The sequence below is a fragment of the Pezoporus flaviventris genome, unplaced genomic scaffold (assembly GCF_033815535.1).
Source record: "Pezoporus flaviventris isolate CSIRO_AGI_PZ_B2104156 unplaced genomic scaffold, CSIRO_AGI_Pfla_v1 ptg000212l, whole genome shotgun sequence".
Classification (NCBI taxonomy): Eukaryota; Metazoa; Chordata; class Aves; order Psittaciformes; family Psittacidae; genus Pezoporus; species Pezoporus flaviventris.
The window spans coordinates 255,599-275,561 of NW_026892760.1; the positions used below are offsets into that span (position 1 = coordinate 255,599).

Below are 19,963 nucleotides of genomic sequence, written 5' to 3' on the forward strand. Positions count from 1 at the left end.
CCTGGAAGGCATGCTAAGGCACATGAAAATCAACAAGGTGCTTGGTGACAGCCAGCATGGCTTCACTAAGAGGAAATCCTGCCTGACCAGTTTGTTGGCTTCTATGATGAGGCTACAGAACTGATGGACAAGGGCACAGCAGTTGATGTCATCTACCTGGACTTGTGTAAAGCTTTCGACACTGTCCCACAGGACATCCTTATCTCTAAATTGGAGAGACATCAATTTGATGGATGGACCACTCGGTGGATAAAGAACTGGCTGGATGGCCGCACACAAAGAGTTATGATCAATGGCTCAATGTCCAGCTGGAGACCAGTAACAAGTGGTGTCCCTCAGGGATCAGTGTTGGGACCGGTCTTGTTCAACATCTTTGTCAGTGACATGGACAGTGGGATTGAGTGTGCCCTCAGCAAGTTTGGCAATGACACCAAGCTGTGTGGTTCGGTTGATACACTGGAGAGAAGTAATGCCATCCAGAGGGACCTTGACACACTTGTGAGGTGGGCTGATGCCAACCTCATGAAGTTTAACCATGACAAGTGCAAGGTCCTACACCTGGGTCGGAGCAATCCCAGGCACAGCTACAGGTTGGGCAGAGAAGAGATTCAGAGCAGCCCTGCGGAGAAAGACTTGGGGGTGTTGGTCGATGAGAAAATGAACATGGGCCGACTTCAGTGTGCCCTCGCAGCCCAGAAAGCCAACCGTATCCTGGGCTGCATCAAAAGGAGCGTGACCAGCAGGTCGAAGGAGGTGATCCTGCCCCTCTACTCTGCTCTCGTGAGACCTCACTTGGAGTATTGTGTGCAGTTCTGGTGTCCTCAACATAAAAAGGACATGGAACTGTTGGAACAAGTCCAGAGAAGGGCCACAAGGACTGGAGCACCTCCCGTATGAAGACAGGCTGAGGAAGTTGGGGCTGTTCAGCCTGGAGAAGAGAAGGCTGCGTGGAGACCTCATAGCAGCCTTCCAGTACCTGAAGGGGGCCTATAGGGATGCTGGAGAGGGACTCTTCATTAGGGACTGTAGTGACAGGACAAGGGGTAACGGGTTAAAACTTAAACAGGGGAAGTTTAGGTTGGATATAAGAAGGAAATTCTTTCCTGTTAGGGTGGTGAGGCACTGGAATGGGTTGCCCAGGGAGGTTGTGAATGTTCCTTCCCTGGCAGTGTTCAAGGCCAGGTGGGATGAGGCCTTGGGTGATATGATTTAGCATAAAGTGTCCCTGCCCACGGCAGGAGGGTTGGAACTAGATGATCTTAAGCTCCTTTCCAACCCTAACGATTCTATGATTCTATGAGTTCAGAAAACAGATGTTGGAAAATATCTACCAGGACTGTGCTTCTTTAGACAGAGCATTCAGAAGAAGCACTGGTATTTCCTTGTGTCACATAGTGAGCATGGTTGTGACTTCTCTTTCTGTATTAAATCCTACCTATTCTGGTATTTAAATACAACAGGCATAGCAGCATTAATAAAAAAGGATGTAGGCAGAAAGAGAAAACACAGGGAGGATTTTTCCTCTGTCAGCTTCTTCATGCAGTCTACAGCTCATTTTATTCACTGGTTAATCCTAAATCCTCTCCAGCGACTTGAAGCAGTCAGACTACCTGAACTGAGCTTAATGAGCATTCTTGCAAGTATATTCCGACTTCTTCCACCTCTACTCTTATCAGTATTGTAAGCAGAACTAAATCTCTAAGAAAGTCTGCAAAAATGCACCAAATCTGATTGTAAGAAAGCATAACAGACCAAAATAATAGGGAGGTATTTCTTTCTCCTCCATAACCCTCACCACTGTGTGCAACTCCTGGAATTCCTGGATGGTGATGTTGGGGAAAAGTGCTCAGTCTCGGTGAAGAATCCTGGGGAGAAGTAGGACTAAACAAAGGCTTTTCAGGTTTCTTCATTGTAGGAGAAGACATATCTGCAACAGAAAAAACGGAACAGTGACGTTAGCTTAGAAGCCTGTCTCAGAATGCATCATTTTATAAACCAAAGATTTATTTTTTTTTTCACTGTTCTTGCATAAATATTATTTGGTAAACCAGCTCCCGTATGACCAATAAACTAATTTTAAACTATTGATTTCAAACTTGAGAATGAATAATAATCCCATAACTGGTCTTCATTCTGCAAAACAGAAACGACATTCCTTTCATTCCAGATAAGCCAAACAGTAAAGAAACGCATGTCTTCAGAACCTCCCTAGGCACTTCTCAGCTCCCCAGAACATCACCAAATCATCTGCTCCTTCAACAGCCACATAATCTTTATTGCATTTTTTTAATGGAACACCTACATTCAGGTGTGTAGGGTAACTGCCATACACATGCTGGTTTATGGTATTTATTACTTTGTTATTTCAAACCCATCCCTTGCCCTTCCCAAAACCATAATGAAACTATGTAACTTCCCTAAGAATAAAGGCTACTTCAGCTTCTCTATTACATCTTTTCCCATGTCTCAACTAGGGTATTCCTACTGTTCCTCCTAGTTTCCCAATCAAAAAAATCTCTTTAGAGTTCATTGTGTAAAGATAACACACCAGTAGCGACAAATGTATGATTCCTACCATACAGGTTTACTGATATTGCATAAAGCAAAAGTTCTGGATTATTCCTGAAAGTTTAAACTAATTACGTAACATTTGTTGGACATTGCACCAAATGATTTCAAAGTATAATATTTTATGGGATACCCATCAATATCCTAAGTGGGTTCCATTTCAAATCAACATGACCAAATTCATGTTTAAAGCAAAGGTAATTTCTTAAGTACTTTACTGGACTGGGGCCATGTTGCAGCTGACTTTCCTACACAGACTATGTCAGCCCTTGAAGTGATTTTGACGCTTTTAATATTAGAACACTATATTGTGCTTTTCTGAGTGGACATACAATCATCTTGGAAGGCAAAGACAGGCCTGCAAAATGTAAGCACCTTACTGAGACCAAATTGGAACAGTGCTTTCTGAACTGGATGGACATTAAGAGTGGGTTTTCATCATAAAGCCATACTTGTAGCAGTAACAATCAAATCAAGAGACCACTTGCCTGCTCTGCCCCATCCTGTTATCAAGCCCTGCACAGGCACAGGCACCAGACCCAAAACAGACACTGCCAGTGTCCCTCCGTCATAGCCCTGCAACTGCCCTGCTCCCCTCTGGTCCTCACTATAAGTCTGCTGATTTTCCAGAATCAAGGTTCACTTTTTCAAGAAGGCTGCTGAGAAAGGCTTTTATTCAACAGAACATTAAGCAAGAGCAAGGAATTGCTTTACAATACAGCAATTCAGTACTATTTCAGCTTTAACAGATGTAGCAAAGGTTAGTGCATGCTTTTTATTATTCTGACATGTTGCAATTTTATATTGTTATCAAAAACACTTAATGCTGACAGAGCCACCTCTAGCTCTCTCAGAAAAATTTGGTAAATAAATTGCTGAGAAAGAAAAGAGAGCAATATTTTGTTTCTTTGAATTTATCTGCGAGTAGCAAAGAAAAAGCTGCCAAATGGTTAGTTTTGTTGAATGCATTCTACCAAGCTAAGACAAAATTTTTTAAATTGTAAGACTGGGGTTTTTAATTGATTTTTGCACAGACAAACAATGATAGGATGGCATATTGATTCTGGAATGACTTTCAAATATTTCAGTATGTTTAATTTTCTTCTGAAATGACAGCCCTAGCTTCTTCATGTAAGGTCCTAGTTCAATCAAAGCAAGAAAACTCTCACACCTCCACAACAGATGTAAGGTTTTATAAAAGCCTGGGACAAAATTAACCATTGTCTTTATACTGTGGTTCTGAGCATGCACAGTGTCTGTTTCTGCAGAAACACTTCAGTGTTACAGCTGAAGAAAAAAAAAGAAAGAAAAAGATAAGTATGTCTAACAGCTTGTGGACACAGCCTCCCACTACAGCACTGTGGTCTTCAGCAGTTGTCACAGAACTTAATTAGTGACCAAATAGCTTGTTGACCCTACCACATATAGGCAATGACAAAAGAGAGAATGTACAGTTTAACTTTACTTCAAGCTAGAAATACTGTGCTTAAGTCTCCCTAAGGGAAATCTTTTCCTTATGTAAAGCTCATATTCAACAAAAGAATTTATGAAAGAAAGAGCTGCTACCTCCTGAAGGTCTGCAGGCATCAGCAGCTCTGATTTTTGGAATGCAACAGGGATTTAATTTGTTTGGTGACTCTTACTTCATTAAATAAGCAAAAGTTGTTTTGTTTTTCAAAATATTTTAGTTGCTCGAAAGAAGTATGCTATATGAAGAGCAATGTAATCAGATTATCCATTAACCCACCAGTGGCATCACTAATTGGAAAAGAATCTACTCAAAAGGAGTTTGGGGAGTATGATAACCCCCACATTTGCTTTAAAAATGCGGAACTTATTCCTGCTCCTACTTTATGGAAGTAAAAATTGTAGTTAGTGTGTAGGAAATGGACAGCATAAATTATGAAGCAAATGCAATTTGCTTCTCATATAGAAGACTTTCAAGGCGAATGCAACTGGTAGTCAGGAATAGAAAATTCATCCCTGCCATAAAATACTTGTAACCCACCTAAACAGCAACTTTAATATATATTACGCAGCACACTAAAATTAAATACTTTCAGAAGTCTTGTTATTCATAACATAGGCAACTGCAAAGAATAATGGCTGAAGTACAGGCAGCAGATTCTTTGTTAAAACAACACACTTTGCATTGAGAAGTAATTCAGATAGCCCCGTCTCCCCACAGCCTCCGCGCCTCTCCCCATGTGTGCGTGGCCATCATAACGGAGCATTCATGCTCCTGTCACTGCTAAATGACAGATGCAGCCGACGGGAGACAGAACAATAACTATTTGTATACGTTAGGAAGAAAGGCTGCAGCCGTATCTTTCTTGCCCAAGAGACTAGGCTTAGAGCGTTAACAGAAAAACACACAAGTTACATTTCTTTGGAGAGCTACCAGTTACAAAACCAAAAAGTGGAAAAAAGGAAACAAATGCAACACACTTTTTCACTGCCTATAATTTTGCTCACAAGAAACAGTGCCTTTAAATAAAGCAGAATGTGTTAAAGTGGCAGTGAGACCTCATACGATTTTAATAGTAGTTTCTATATAATAGAAAGCACACATTTTTCTCATTTTAAAACATGTTACTTTTTCCACATCAGGAGAAATAGTCTAGTAGGCTACATAGAGCTTAGTTGTATACTGATAATTACGTAATGAGTGACAAATAGAGGTCACAAAAACAGGCCATTTGCTCTCAAGTCTGTGTGAAAGTTTCAGGAATGAGATTCCGATTCTTATTACTTTGAGAATGAAAATAAAACTGCTTTAAGTTTTATTTATTTTAAATCTTCTGGAAAAAATGCTAAGTACAGATGAAAAGCAGAAAGATGCCAAAAGCACTTAGACGAAATTATCAGAAGGTCAGTGTTGATCAGACACTGTGTCCTCTCCTGCTGACAATTTTCTTCAAATGTGGGAAAAGGCTTTGTTTTTTCTTTAAATTCACAGTGCTGCTCCAGAACACTCTTGCCTGTATCTGTATTCTCATATTACTGTGCAGATACAGTATGCATGCACCCAAACAGGTGGCATGATATACATTTTAAAGCATCACATAAAAGAAAAAAGGGTTTATGCAAATAAAAAGAGTTAGATCATCTGCCTACATAGCAAGATAGAAGAGCTGCTGTGAAGCATAGCGCATGTAACCTGTTCATCAGCAGCTTGCACAAATGGTGCTCCAGATGTATAGCTGTTTAAGACAGCCCAAGGCAACAATTTTGATCAATTCTAATGTGATAAAATGCTGCAGGGAAAGTGTGCAGAAATGTGTTTACATCAGCCTTTAATTAAACTGTTGTTCACTTTCAAAGAACCTTAGGAAACACTAATGAGACACGAGTTTTGGCAATTTCCTTATCAAAGCAAAGACCCTCTTCTTCAGCCTGAAGCAGCTTGTCATCCAGGCAGCTCCCTGGATGAATGTCACCTTGGCACACCACTCAGCAAGCCACCTGTTAGCAGAACTTGGCTAGAATCGAGCAGTGATCCAGGGCAAGTTCAAACATCCACCTGCCTGCTTCTGGACACCTGATCTGCTTTCCTCCTCACCACCGTAACATGGCAGCTTCTCTTCCTTGCTCATGAGACATGCTTATGAGCAGAGTAAGAAGAAATTATAGACACATATTAAATCTTTTAATGCAGTTATTTACCTCTTCTTATTAGTATGTTTTTTATTACTTAGTTTAACAAGTTTATCTTTACAAGGTGTGCTGCTGCAGACAACAATCTGTAAAGATTCATTCACAAGTCACTAGTGTAGCCTCACCTCCAAGATAAAACAACATTCAGCTTACTGTATATATAACCTCTGTGAAAGCAGGAAAGCTATGGAGCCATAGCACCACCAGCAATCTGTAAGAGGCATCTTTTCATGTTACAGTTTTAAATAATCAGGTCTTTTCCCAGAAACAGAACCTAGTGTAACCTGGTGGGAGGATACACTACATACATCACATCCCTCTGTGCCTCACTTTCCACTGCCTCTAACAGAGCTGATGGGTATGCTTCTGTGAAGCACATGTGAAAACTTAAGTAAAACTTTAAATTCACATTGGATAGCTGTATGATGATGATGAATTGTGACAAATACCACTGTGCTCAGGAGAAACAGTTTTGTTCTACACCTCTGCATGTGACGAATGAGCAGAGCCACCCTGCACAGGCAGAGCCAGCAAACTAATTTTCAGATGTGTTCAGTCCAATTTCCTTCACCCATGTAAGCATCCTGTATTTCTCAGCTGTAGGTCTTAATAAGGCACCTAACACTGAACATTGACAGCTGTGTGCCTCTAAAGCACAACACCTCTCATTTGTAAGAAAAAGGCTTTGCTCTATCTGTCCTAAAGACTTGGCTGGATGGAAAACCAGCAATCCTGAAAATCAAAACATTTTAATTCATTTATCTTCTTCACAAAAAATAAATGGTGGCATATTTTTGTGAATATATAGGAGAGAAAGATGTGCCTGAACAGCCTGGTGTTTGAGATACTTGATGCCTAGAATAGAGAAAATCTTGCTAGAATTTCTGTTCAGTATCAGGCAGAGATCAGGCTTTGCATCTAGCAAAAGTGAACATCCTAACAGGGGAACTAGATTACAATTTCTCCCAATGCCATTTTCAGTGCTGCAAGGTGGTGAGCAAAATACTACCTTACAATTCAGCAGAACAAGAGTAAATTTATTACAGTAACGGCTTACTTATTTCCTTGATCATTCTCTGCTAATCTTTTCCAATAAATTTCACTATTTTCTTTTGCATTGCTCCATAACCATTAGTATATAAAAGAGAAGAAAGTGATGCAAGAACTTTCAAAGTGAAATGTGAGAGTCAGAAACCCTTTAGATGGAGTAAACATGTCGTTCTTCTCATCCTTTCCCACATGCAAACTTCCAGAATACTGTATGTTACTGCCAACAGCTACATTCTGAGGGAGGTGTTAACTTCGATGTTTGGCTTTTTTCCTCAACAGAAAGTGATTTCGACAAAACATAGAGGGATTGTATTTACCTGCCTTTATATTTCCCACCATACTGGAGGTGAAGATGAAGTGGGGGGTTGTAAAATCCAGGCAAGTCTGTACAAACAAGTTCTAGGATGCTTTTTGTTGCTCTCTGTGACTAACTGTAAAAAGTTGTACAACAGAATTTCTTCATTGCATTACTGATTATCCTTCTTCTTATCATCAGAAAGCAAAACAACTCGTACAGTTTCTGTTAAAATTATATACACTAGCTTTTGAAAAGTATAATTCTAATGCATGGTTATTTAAGTTAGGGTAATTGAGAACTCTTTTTTTAAAATTTTTCAGTTTTAACAAAAAGCAGTTTATAAAACAGGAGAAGAGGAAAGATATGATGGTCAGATTGGAGCATTAATATTGAATATGTACATAGCAAAACTAACCATATCCTAAAGTAATTTCAAAAAACATTTAACTGTAAAACAGGACATACACCCCTAATCCCATAACAGTTGTTTGACAGTGTCATATGACATGTAGTAACCACCTACTGAAGAGATTATTCCTATTTAAATTTACATCTATTCCCATTAAGATTAGGCTGAAACTATGGCATGTTATTCTGCAAGAATAGTGGGCAGCAGCAACTCTTCATTCTCATCCTTCAAACCCACCTTGCCACTCCCCACGAGAAAGTAACAATAAGTCTCCCAGGAAAGGTTCATAATCGGCATGAGATGGCATAAAGCTGTCCAGCCTTCCTAACCTGACGTGCTTCATACCAGAAGCACTGTCCAGGTGGGAGATGCCCAAGACACAGGTGCCACCACACAGAGGCCATGGAGAGGTGGACTGTTGCTGCTGGAGGGAGGTGAGAATGTCTCCATCAGCCCTGCAGTGACCCAGGGGGCCAGCAGGAAGAGTGACAGGTTTCTCCTATTCAGCCTCTCCTCCCTCCCTTCTTCCCACAACTTGAGAATCAGTTTATCTAAGCACCTCTGTACCTGCACAGCCCATCAGATGTCATATGGGAAGTACTTAGGAGTAACTCAGAGCTCATTGGGGTAGCTACCTTTTAAACATGGAACAGGCACTCCAAGTAATAAGGCTGCCTTAAGAAACAGAGATAAAAAGTATGAGACCAAAACCACAGTATTGCTGCTACAAAGAATGTACTACAACAAACATATATACTGCCATTAAAAAAAACGTATGAGGCCCCCAGGTACTCTGAACTGTTATAAATAACCCTTAAGCAGCTACAGTGTACTTTAGGTACTCGACTACCTTTTTATTTAACTTTACACTTCAGAAACAGACTGGGCCATTTCGTTATCTATGAATCATTGTTAAGAGATGTGATTCCAGTAGACAGCTGTGAGCATTTTGGGAGACTGTGAGAAAATCTAATTAAAAGCCAAGCAAATTATAAAGACTTTAAGTACATTTCAGTCATTTATTAGATTATCCTACAGAAGGTCATCCAAACACAAGGAAAAATGCCCAGCTATAACACCTCATTAATGCTGAGAATCCAAAGACCTTGGCCAGAAAATGAAATCAATATTGCAACCTTAACTGCAAAAGTCAGAAAAGTATTCCCAGTTTCTAATGCAGTAAGATTAAAAGAGGCATTTGAGAGAAAAATAAATGAAGGGAAGTTGTTGATTTAGAAGCATTTAGGTTATGGCATCTCCTTTTTATTACTATTATAGTCTCTACTGGTAACAGTTTAGGATGGTTTAATAGATGTTCTATATTAATTGTAGATCCATCTAGGGAATGGTTTTGAACTGAGATAAAATCATTAACTCACACTGAAATATACTACTCTGACCAAGCTTGATACAGTTCATATGAACACAGTGAAAAAGAGTAATTAAGAACCTTTTCAAATGTATCTATATATACAGCACAGAAACAAAGAATCTATCAATGAAGACAAAAAGGACAGGTGCCTAAAAAAAAATACAGTATGTGGGCTAAATTTATTTTTTCCATCTCATGGATGTACCACAGATGTACTGGGGAAAAATGTCAGAGCAGGCATCTATGATGCATGATGTACTATATACCTATACTTTTGGAACTGATGATATTCTGCACCACATAGGTCAGGTCATATAGAATGATACTTATCTTACAATTTCTAATAGATGCTGATCAGTTTCAATTATACTAACGAAATCTCTTATTTAGGAACACTGGAATAGGACAATTACGTGTAATAGCTCCTGAGCCAAATCTTGAATTAAGACATGCATTTTACCACCGATTTCAATCATAAGACATTTTGCATCACTGTCAAGGTAACAGGATGTTGCCTAGTATATAGCTCACCACAGAATAAGTGCTATGCATACAAGACAAATATCCATTTGCACTTACATCTTTCACTGAGGTACATAAGAGAGGCATATGCTAGCCCTTAGTGTATTCAAGTCACTAATCACACATGGAAAACATTAAGTAATAAGCCTTGCCACAATATACGAGTCAAAATAAAAGACAAAGAACCTATAATGAGATTTTTTTACAGTTACTTTATTGAGAAAATAACAGCCATTTCCAGGAACGCAAAAAAGCAAACCTTTTTGAATGCTTCTTGCTGCATCTCCTACTGTATTTGTCTTTCTGTCTCTATTTCTAAACATTTTATTACTCTTCATTCATTCAGAAACTGAAGTGTACATGGGCTGAAGGACAAGTCTGCTCTGCCCAGAGTAGAAACTTCCTCTTCTGCTACTCTGAATATTTGAAGATAATCATGAACAAGTTGAAAATTGGTCTAAAGCTATTCTAAACACAGAAAATCAGATATAATCTCTGTTGCTTTATTTTTTGAGTCAATATGAACGTAACATCATTCTCACCCAGTAATGGAGGATGTAAATTATTTTGATGTACAAGCAACTTAAGATAATGTTTTTAATAATGTTCATGAATTTTTTTCTTCTTTCTCTACCTTTTTAATTAAATAAGCATTTGAAAGCTCCTTCCCCTATTTTTCTATACCTAGTGCCTTTCCACTTCTAAAGATAAGAAAGCAATTTTAATCTTGATGGAAATAATCTTTAACTTATTTTATGTGCTAGGAGTTTTTCTTGTAAAATTGCCACTATGGAAACAAAAAGTAAACCAATTCACTATTGATTTTAAATTTAACTATCATGGTAGAACTGCCAATTTTTCACGAGCAGGCATGATGCCCATTCATTGAACACTGTCAATGGCTTGTTCTGCAAACAGGAAGAAAGAGGAGAACTCAACTTCCAGCCTTTTAGGCAGCTCTTCCTTTCTAATGCTATTGTTTGTTATTGTTTGATGCCACTTTTAGTAGCCAAGGGGCTAAGAGAAGCCATGACTAAGAATTATTTCTGGAAATACACTCTGAAAATTTATTCTTGATAAAAAGTACCCCTTAATTTATGAATATTAAGTTAAAAATTCTTACCAAGTGGCAGTATTTGACTACTGTGCACACATTATACTAGTTAGAAAATTCAAATAGATCCATAAGGTATGCATGGATATATGTGTATATATATATGTGTGTGTATATGTGTATACATTGACTGAAGAGTATTTTGAAATATTAGAAAATACAAAGGCAGATGTAACAGAAGTTACTAACAAGACATATATTGCTTTAAAACATGCTTTGACATACAAGGATTTTGAGAACTCAGACTGAGTCAAAAACACAGAAACGCATTTAACAGACGTTCGTCAAGGTAAAACTTTGCAAGAAGAATTCATCTGTTAGATGGAGACTATGAGTTTCTAAAGCATTACCCTTCAGAAGAAACACTGGGAGCTGGAAAAATTCCTGAACTCTGTCCCACACAGGCCACCAAAAAGCCAAGGTGATCTGTTACTGTTCTCAACTCCTGCACCACATTAACTACTTCCTCTTTTAGTTCCCTCACTTCAGAAATAAGAACATCCATCTTTGACAGTTGATGAGAAGAAGGCCCAAGAAGGAAAGAGCCATCAGGAAGGACCCCAATGGGGAAGGAATGTCCAGTGGGTGGGGAGAGAGAAAAAGGGGACAAGTGTCCAGATGAGGGGTATCCAACAAAGGGGGTCGGGACCTGAGAAGTGGAGGGTCCAACAGCTGCTGGCCAATCAACAGGTGAAGGCGGTCCAGCTGTTTCAGTTTTAATGGTATGCTGGCATCTTGATTCTTGACTGTTGGCAGAGGTGGGTGAGGTGTAAGAGAGTGAGCATGATGAAGAAACTGTAAAATTAAAATTCACTTCATTGTATATTGACATTCAGTATTTCCAGACACCTGACTACTACAGAAATCCACATGAATCTTTCCACTTTTATCATGACCAGCGTGCATTTTATTTATTTATAACATACACAGTGTTATAACAGATCTCAAGGACAAATACTGAAACAGTATACAATTATGTTAAATCACTTTGTCAAGCTAGCCTTTAGAAAAGAAGCCATAGGTTCCCACAATGTGATCTGTTCCTCTGTTATTCCTGATTCCTTATGAGTTAAGGAAAAAGTATTGACTTACTTACCAGTTAATAAAACAAGATGTTCTCCAACAGTTCTCAGCCTACTAGATTCTCCCTATTTTTTATTCACTGCGCTACTCATTATTTTCATTATATTATTAATAGCTTTCTCTTCTAAATGGGAAAGATAATTTTTTTTTTTTTTTACTGTACAAAATTTCTAAAACACCTACCAAATTTACTCATGGAGCAACTTCCATCTGTTTCAAGAAGTATTACTATACTACTGCAGAAACAGGTTTTTTTAATAGAGAAAAATATAAAGAATCCAGTAACAGCAATCTGGAAAAAGGAAGACTGCAAGAGGTTTACAGCAAACTACTATTTAAATCTAAATATATTTCCAGTTGGTAGAAATGTAAGATGTGATACAGGTATTATTGAAATTATTACAACATTCAACTGGAAAAACTGAGGTACAAGAGAGAACAAGTAACTTCCACAGAGTCTGGCAACAAACACAAAAATTGAACTGCTAATTGTCATCTTAGGGCTCTATTTTTAAGTAATGCACCAGTCTTTTCACTTTCTTAGGATTTGGGATTTTGGGGGGATGATTAGTTACTTGGAAAGCTAATGGTTGAAAGAAGGTTTGGGAGTAATCTTTGTCGTTATAAACCTGCCTATTTGCTCTGCAGGAAGACCTCACACCTGCTTAAAAATACATGCAAATAGAGTTTTAGTTTGGTTATGCAAATAGAGTTTAAGTATTTTAACATAGCAAAAGTAACGGCACAAACTACAGAATCTTCCCACAGTGACTGAATATATGTAAACTCAAAAACAACACTGCAAATCCACAGTACTATCTTTTTTAATCTGTTTTTAAGTTATTATACATACTCTTTTGGTTACATATATTTTTAGAGTAGTTACAAACTTTTGCAAGTCAATGAAGTAAACCTTCAGTGCAGCATCATAGCTTCCAGGCTTTTCTTCCATAAGGATTTATCATCTGACTTCAATAAATACTAATAAAAATTATTTATAATACTAATTTTGGTTAATTAGAGGGGGTTTTATATTTTTCTATCAGAACAGTAACATGCATAACAATACTACAGCACTGGATCATGAATCCACTGCTTATAACCCTTTATAGATTGGTTTTGACCAACTTTATGCCACCTAAAGTTCCTACTTTTCAGATACACTCACTTATTTCTGCCCAGAATTATATATTTAAATATCTTCCAACTTCACTACGTACATCTTCCAACTCCACTAAAATAGACTATAAAACACAACATCTGGAAATTTTGTCAAGTTTTGGAAGTGGTACCAGAAGAAGAAGGTAGATAACAGCACAAGGACTAAGTCTGGAGGTTTAAAACTGAAAGTGTCGTGTGCAGAAGATTTTGTTGGAACAGGGCTAGATTTCTTTTTCTTAGTTTCGCAAATGCAGATCCTGGCTAAACTACAAGTACTCCTGTAGTCATGTTCCTGCCCCTCATAATGCATGCTTGCAAAGTAGAGAAGCTGTAGAAGCTATGAGGATTACAACAGAGTCACTCATAGAAAATCACTCCTTTCCTGATGTCTGTTTACCTACTAAACTACATGATATTTATTTTCCACAGCAGTGAAAGTTTGATCTAACCTGTACCACCCCACTGCAAATTTTTATTTCTCACATTTTTAATCTGTTTTTTGTGAGACACCACCTGGAATACCGTGTTCAGTTCTGGAGTCCCAAACATAAGAAGGAGCTGCTAGAGTGAGTCCAGAGGAGGACCACAAAGATGCTCAGAGGGATGGAACACCTCTCCTGTGAAAGCCTGAAGGCAGGCTGAAAGAGTTGGGCTTGCTCAGCCTGAAGGCTCAGGGGAGACCTCAGAGCAGCTTCTAGTGCCTAATGAGGGATGATGAGAAATCTGGAGAAGGACTTTTTACAAGGGCATGTAGTGATAGGACAGGGGGGAGAATGGCTTTAAACTGAAAGAAGGAAAATTTAGACTAGACATGAGGAAGAAGTTCTTCACTGTGAGGGTGGTGAGGCACTGGAACAGGTTGCCCAGAGAATCTGTGGATGCCCCACCCCTGGCAGTGTCCAAGGATGGGTTGGCCAGTGCTTGGAGCAATCTGTCTAGTGGAAGGTGTGCCTGCCTGTTGCGGTGGGGTTGGATCTAAATGATTTTTAAGGACACTTCCAACCAAAACCATTCTGTGTTACCCAGTAATTTTTATCTAATTCATTCTATCAAAATGGTGAAATGCCCCCTAGACATCTATGAAACTCTTAACTACTTTATTCCAACCTGTTTCAGCTATCATTGTTTTACTGTGACTATCACCAGTTCCAAACTACCACTGTCATCTCATTTTTGCTACTTTAGAAATGTAGCTAAATAAAGACACGAAAAGCCTTCATGACAACAGAATCTTTCAAAACCATGTAAATTTCTATTTCAATGAAAATACATTAAAAAATAAGAATAAAAATACAGTAAACTTAGGTATGCAGATGAAGAAACTAGATCTAGTACAGGTCAGAAGTTAGTCTTGTTCTGTCAGGTTCAAAACAATGAAACTGAAATCAATATTGACATATCTTAATATTAATCCTATTTCTGATTTTCTTTCTCTTAGAAAAGTTAAAATTGCATCAGATTGAAAGTGAAAGTGAGTGTTTACTTAACAATAAACATGATACCTCTGCACATTCTCATTTGTGGATACTGTGAAATGATTCATATTTCTGGTGCTGATGACCTTTGGAAACTGCATGGAAAAATAGTGGCTACTGGGACTACATGAACATCCCCTGGTGACACTGGATGAGCACAAATGTGAACCCAGATGGTTTCTTTTTTTTCATTTATGCCTAACCTAATATGACACACAAATCTCCATGCTTGAGAGGGAATTAGTACCACTGAGTTCTCTGGCATAGAAAACCAACTCCAAACTTTTATTTCTATTATCTTTGTGTTTGCAGGCATAGGGAAACAGAACATAGGTTTTCACAAATACCCTATCTTGGTAAGACTTCTGTATCCAAAACAAGCTTTCCACAGATACATGCTAATATGAAGATAAGTATCTAACAAACTAGCAGCAGAACAAATATGCCAGGAGCTGCCAAATACCCCTTCCCAGTGAGGCCAGGTATAAAGGACAAGCACTGCGCCCACTACCTCACAGTGTTTCCACAGCAGCAGGGTAACCTCAGAAAGTGAATGCAGCCAAAGTAAAGCTTATGCTTCCCCCAGTGTAATGGTTTTCAGACCATACAATGGTCTATCTGTCCCTCTGCAGAAATGGAAGAACATCTTAAGGACAGAAAAATGAGCTCTGAGATCCCTCATAGTGTCTTAAAGATAAACTCTCTGCCAGGGCTCTGCAGCTCCTACAGTTCACTCAGAACAAAGGGACTTCATTTCACAAGTGGGGACATGTGGTGACCACTTTACAGAGGAACTATGGGCTGTTTTCCCCACAGCTGCAAAAAATACTTAACTTGAAAAGCACAAATATTGAGGTACAAGCCTGTCTTTTAGGAAAAGTCCTAATAAAGTGTCAGTTAAGAGTCATGGAGTGAAATATTTCACACAAGCGGGAAGATTCTGGCTGTTAGAACTGCTATTTTGCTGTCCGTAAGTTTGGGTATGCAAAACCACAGGCAAGTTTGGGTTTTTATTTTAAATTCAACAGTCAATGCAAACAGACAGAAACAAAAAAATATTAGGGCCTCCGTAACAAAAACACAAAAGAAACAGTGAAGGAAAGACTAGTAACGTTGTGTGAGAGGAATAGCCTAATGATGAGAACACAGGCCAACCATAAGCAGAAGATTAAAAGGAGACCAATCGTAAAAAAAATTGAAAATAAAAGGTAGTTAAATTAAATACCCAGCACATGCTACCTTGCACACATGAACGAAAGAAAAAAATCAGCAGGCAAAAGAAAAAGGAAGGAAAAAAAGGACTAAACCAATCTAAATATGAGCTAAGGCCAAAGGGTCAGTTGGTCACTGAAGAACTGAAAGCAACGATGAGCAGTGGACAGTGAAAAGGAGTGCAAACACTGGATGATTAGCAAAGGAAGCAATGGCATGTCTTTTTCTCTGTTTCGCTTCTACATACTTTGCTGTACATTTCCCAGACTCCCCAAATAGCTGCAGCACGTCAGCCACAGGATCCATTAACCAACAGTGCTCAAATACATGTAAGCATATTCACATCACAAAGGTGAGGGAAAAGACCATGCTGGTATCTAGGTTTTTAAAGCATTAAGATTACATGAGGGAAAGTTATGAGAATTAATTTTACTGTTTTGACAGCCATAACTCTATTCTCCACACAAACATATTCCTACCTTCTGATAATCCAAACCACAACAACACCCTTTAGCATGTGGATGTAGTCCCACAGAGCTACATGTGGGCTCTTCAGAAAAGAGCCTATTGGACCTTTCCGTGTCACAATGTCTGGACTAAATGCACATACAGCATTCTGTCATGGATAAACAAGAACTGAGTAAACGCATGTTGACCCAACCACCATATAGATATTTTGCTTTTTACTTGAAACCACTGCACTCAAAATCCTGCTGAGATCATCACAGCATTCACAGTATCAAGTACCTCACTTGCACACATCTTTTCAAACTATTGATAAGTGACCAGATGGAAAAATTATTATGTGGTTGTTTATACCATGTCCTGTTGACTGCTGGTTATAACTACATTTATGAAACCAGCAAATACATATTTGAGACAGAAAAATGATTTCTCTAAAATGCCATCATTTTATTGTCGTAATGAAAGCGCAGATGCAGTGATGTATATTTGAATAATATACTTGGAGGCAAAATAGTCCCATGTTACTCACCTTGATCTCTTTCATGCCATGTCCGACTCCCCGCAGCTGGTGAATTTGGAGAAGGATAAAAGTCTCCTGTCGGGCTTGGCTCCATATTTTCATCTATGGAGATAGTTTTGGGTCTTTTGCTGTAATGTGAGATTTGGCAATGAATATGATACACAGCTACTAATGGAATATAGACTGCTTTGATTACAAGAAATATTTCAATAGAAAGTAAAATAGAAAGTAATTCAAATATGCAAAGCACAAAGAAAGTGGATAGTAAAGCCTACATTAACTTAGATGATGTTATTTAATAATATGTAATGCAGGCATGTGCTTGCATTTTCCACATGATTTAATATTTCAAAGATGGCATGAATGGGTAACATAAAAGTCTACCAGCATTTGGCTGAACAAATGAGAAACCAGTTCCTGTAATGTACCAGTGAAAGGTTGTGTCATGAGAGTGTTGAACACTAGCAGAAACCACAAAAGCACTGGAAAACCATGACTGATAAAGGCAAACCAGGAACTTTTCTGAACATGTTGATAAGAAAAAAATGTAGTTTACTGTATTTCAGCAGTCAAAATTCTAAGCTTTTCAAAGACTTTTCATTTCAGAATATTTTAATTAAAAAAAAAAAAGAAAGAAAAAAAGGCCCATATTTCAAGTCCGCTATATAAAATCAGTGGACACTTCAATGCCGTGGAGGGAGTGGAAGCTTCTTTTTAACAATATATACTGAAGCTGTTATGCTGGCTGCCATAGAAAACCAGTGTGAAGGTTTTAATGGTGGTGGTGGTATTACTGTTATTACTGTTGTTAGGACAACACTGTGAGAATTAACTCATGCATTTCTAAAATGTAGCAGGTGAAATGCCAAGCTGAAAATATAGTGGAACGAAATAGGGTATATGAGCAAAATAACTCAGAAGCACCAGACACTAGCAGAAAAACACCCTAGTCCCTAGCAGACTGTTAGACCCTATACCACTGTGCAGATATTTCCTGACTCACTGGGTTGGAGAAACATGGGTTAATGTGAGGTCCTACAGTGCTCACGATTTCATGGTACATCGGACGGTTTCAGAAAACCAAGGGGCCCTAGGGGCATGACTGTACATGATTTGGGAGTCAGAAGGAAGGCACAGCAGGTTCTCCATCTCTGTGGCCCACCAACTGCTTCTGAGGGAGGGAATGTTGCCTCTTTTAGAGATGGGAGAAGCAAGCATGTCAAAGCAAGGAAGAAGGAGGTTCCTTGGATCAAACTGCCTGTAACAGGCACATGGAGACCCTTGAGAAAAAATAGAGGGCCTGTGACTACCCCACATGCTTCTCATTGTACCTACTGTGCTAGGAAATGCCCCTTGTAAGGGTGAGGCAGGAAACATACTTTCATGAGCTAGGGTGATGCTATGGATGAAGACATCTTTTCTTTATATACATGTTCTAATGCTTTTACTATAGGAAGCAGTATCTGCCCAACATATCTTTCAAAATGGAGGTCCAAGAGGTAGCCCTCTAAGACAGCCTTTGTGTGTGCAACTGCCCTGTGACTGAGCCCTGCCAGCAGGTTCCCAGCTGCTCGACCTTCCTGCAGCAGTTTCAGGATGAATAGCTGTTATCTTGGCAGATGATTCTGTGAACACTTCAAACCCTAACAAATATTATCAACTTCAATATCAACAGCAATGACAAGCAATAATGACACTGCTTCAAAATCTGAAACACAGATATTTGTATTTAGATTATGGTAACATACGTAGGCAGCCTAACTCACAAAATCGGAGGAAAATCATAAAATAGTTAGTTGTTGACAGTATTTGTGAATTGCTTGTCCTAGGCTATTAAACCTGGATTCACTTTAGGATTTATTTCAAATTTTTACCTGCTTGGTGGAGAGGACAAGGACCTCTGCAGATTTACACCCGAATTCATATCATGGTAATATGGCTGGCTCGGAAGCTCTCCAATTGGGAAATTCACTCCAGTTCCCTGGGTTATGGGTGCTGAAAAACACATCACCATAATAAGTCAAATACATTATTCTATCTTTTTAGCCATCTTTTCATTTTTAACACTGGGAAAAACATAAAGATGTTACTACTTTTATCTAATTTCCTGCCTCTTTCAGAAACCAAGTACGCACAAGTTCTATCAATGTTTATATATCTAAAAAAATGAAGTATCTTCCCCAGTCCTAGAAATCCCTTAATAGTTATGCAGACATAATATATTTTTTGCATAATAGGTAACCTGGAATCATCAATATAAAAAAGGTAACACAAACATCAGCACAAAGTCCAGCCTCCTGTAGAAGCAGTTTTGTAATCTGTGAGGCAGGGTTTGTAAGGATAGCTAATATTCATTAAAGAACTTGAACAAATAGAAAGAACAAACTTGGAGACACATAAACTCATTTTCCCTTAATGTTAACTCTTTTATATTAACAATAGTCTTCTGTGCTATCAATATGTTTTGCTGTCTCCTTTTTTCTTTCACCCAGTGCCACAGGTACTGCCCTGCATATGTATTTCTATATACAAACACATACACTCAATGTTATCTTCACCTCCTTACAAAGTCTGTGTACCGTACACCTTGGTATTTCAAGAATAAATTATATGTTACACATTGTGGAGTATTTACCTTTGTTCAGTGTCTGTGCATTCTGCATTTTAACTACCTTTGGCACTTAAAAGAATAATTGCATGTTGTGTAATGTATCTGAAGGCTTGTGTTTTTCCTGACAGTTAAAAGTACAACTCTGTTGCGGCTTGAGGTTAAACAAATTCATGGTGAGAAATCCCACAGAAACCACGTTCTTTAAAGCTTATTATTACAAGTATATTGTGTGTAATAGCTGCAGAAGGTACAATTTCATAACATAACTAAAATATTGATTCTGTTTTAATCTGAATGTCCTGATACTTTAAAATGTATTTAACCACCTGACAACTAAAATAAAGCTGTATTTCATACATCCTCAGCCTCCTACAGCAGAAAAGATGTATCTTCAGCAATTACAAAACAGAATATGTCCTAACACTGCAGGACAGCAATTTTGTTGA

General features: G+C 38.4%; 1 protein-coding gene across 15 annotated transcripts in view; it reads right to left on the reverse strand.

Moving 5' to 3' along the window:
• Window positions 1-19,963, reverse strand: part of NFIB (nuclear factor I B) — a 167,715-nt gene that overhangs the window by 35,071 nt on the left and 112,681 nt on the right. For 14 of the 15 annotated variants that reach the window (XM_061441221.1, XM_061441220.1, XM_061441225.1 and 11 more), the window contains exons 5-7: window positions 18,781-18,901; window positions 16,916-17,034; window positions 1,796-1,927 (exon numbers count right to left, since the gene is read on the reverse strand). In XM_061441221.1, the coding sequence (XP_061297205.1) occupies window positions 1,796-1,927; window positions 16,916-17,034; window positions 18,781-18,901 (372 nt within the window). Of the gene's footprint in view, window positions 1-1,795; window positions 1,928-10,487; window positions 11,786-16,915; window positions 17,035-18,780; window positions 18,902-19,963 lie in introns of those variants that run through there. The other variant, XM_061441234.1, reaches the window with a different exon arrangement.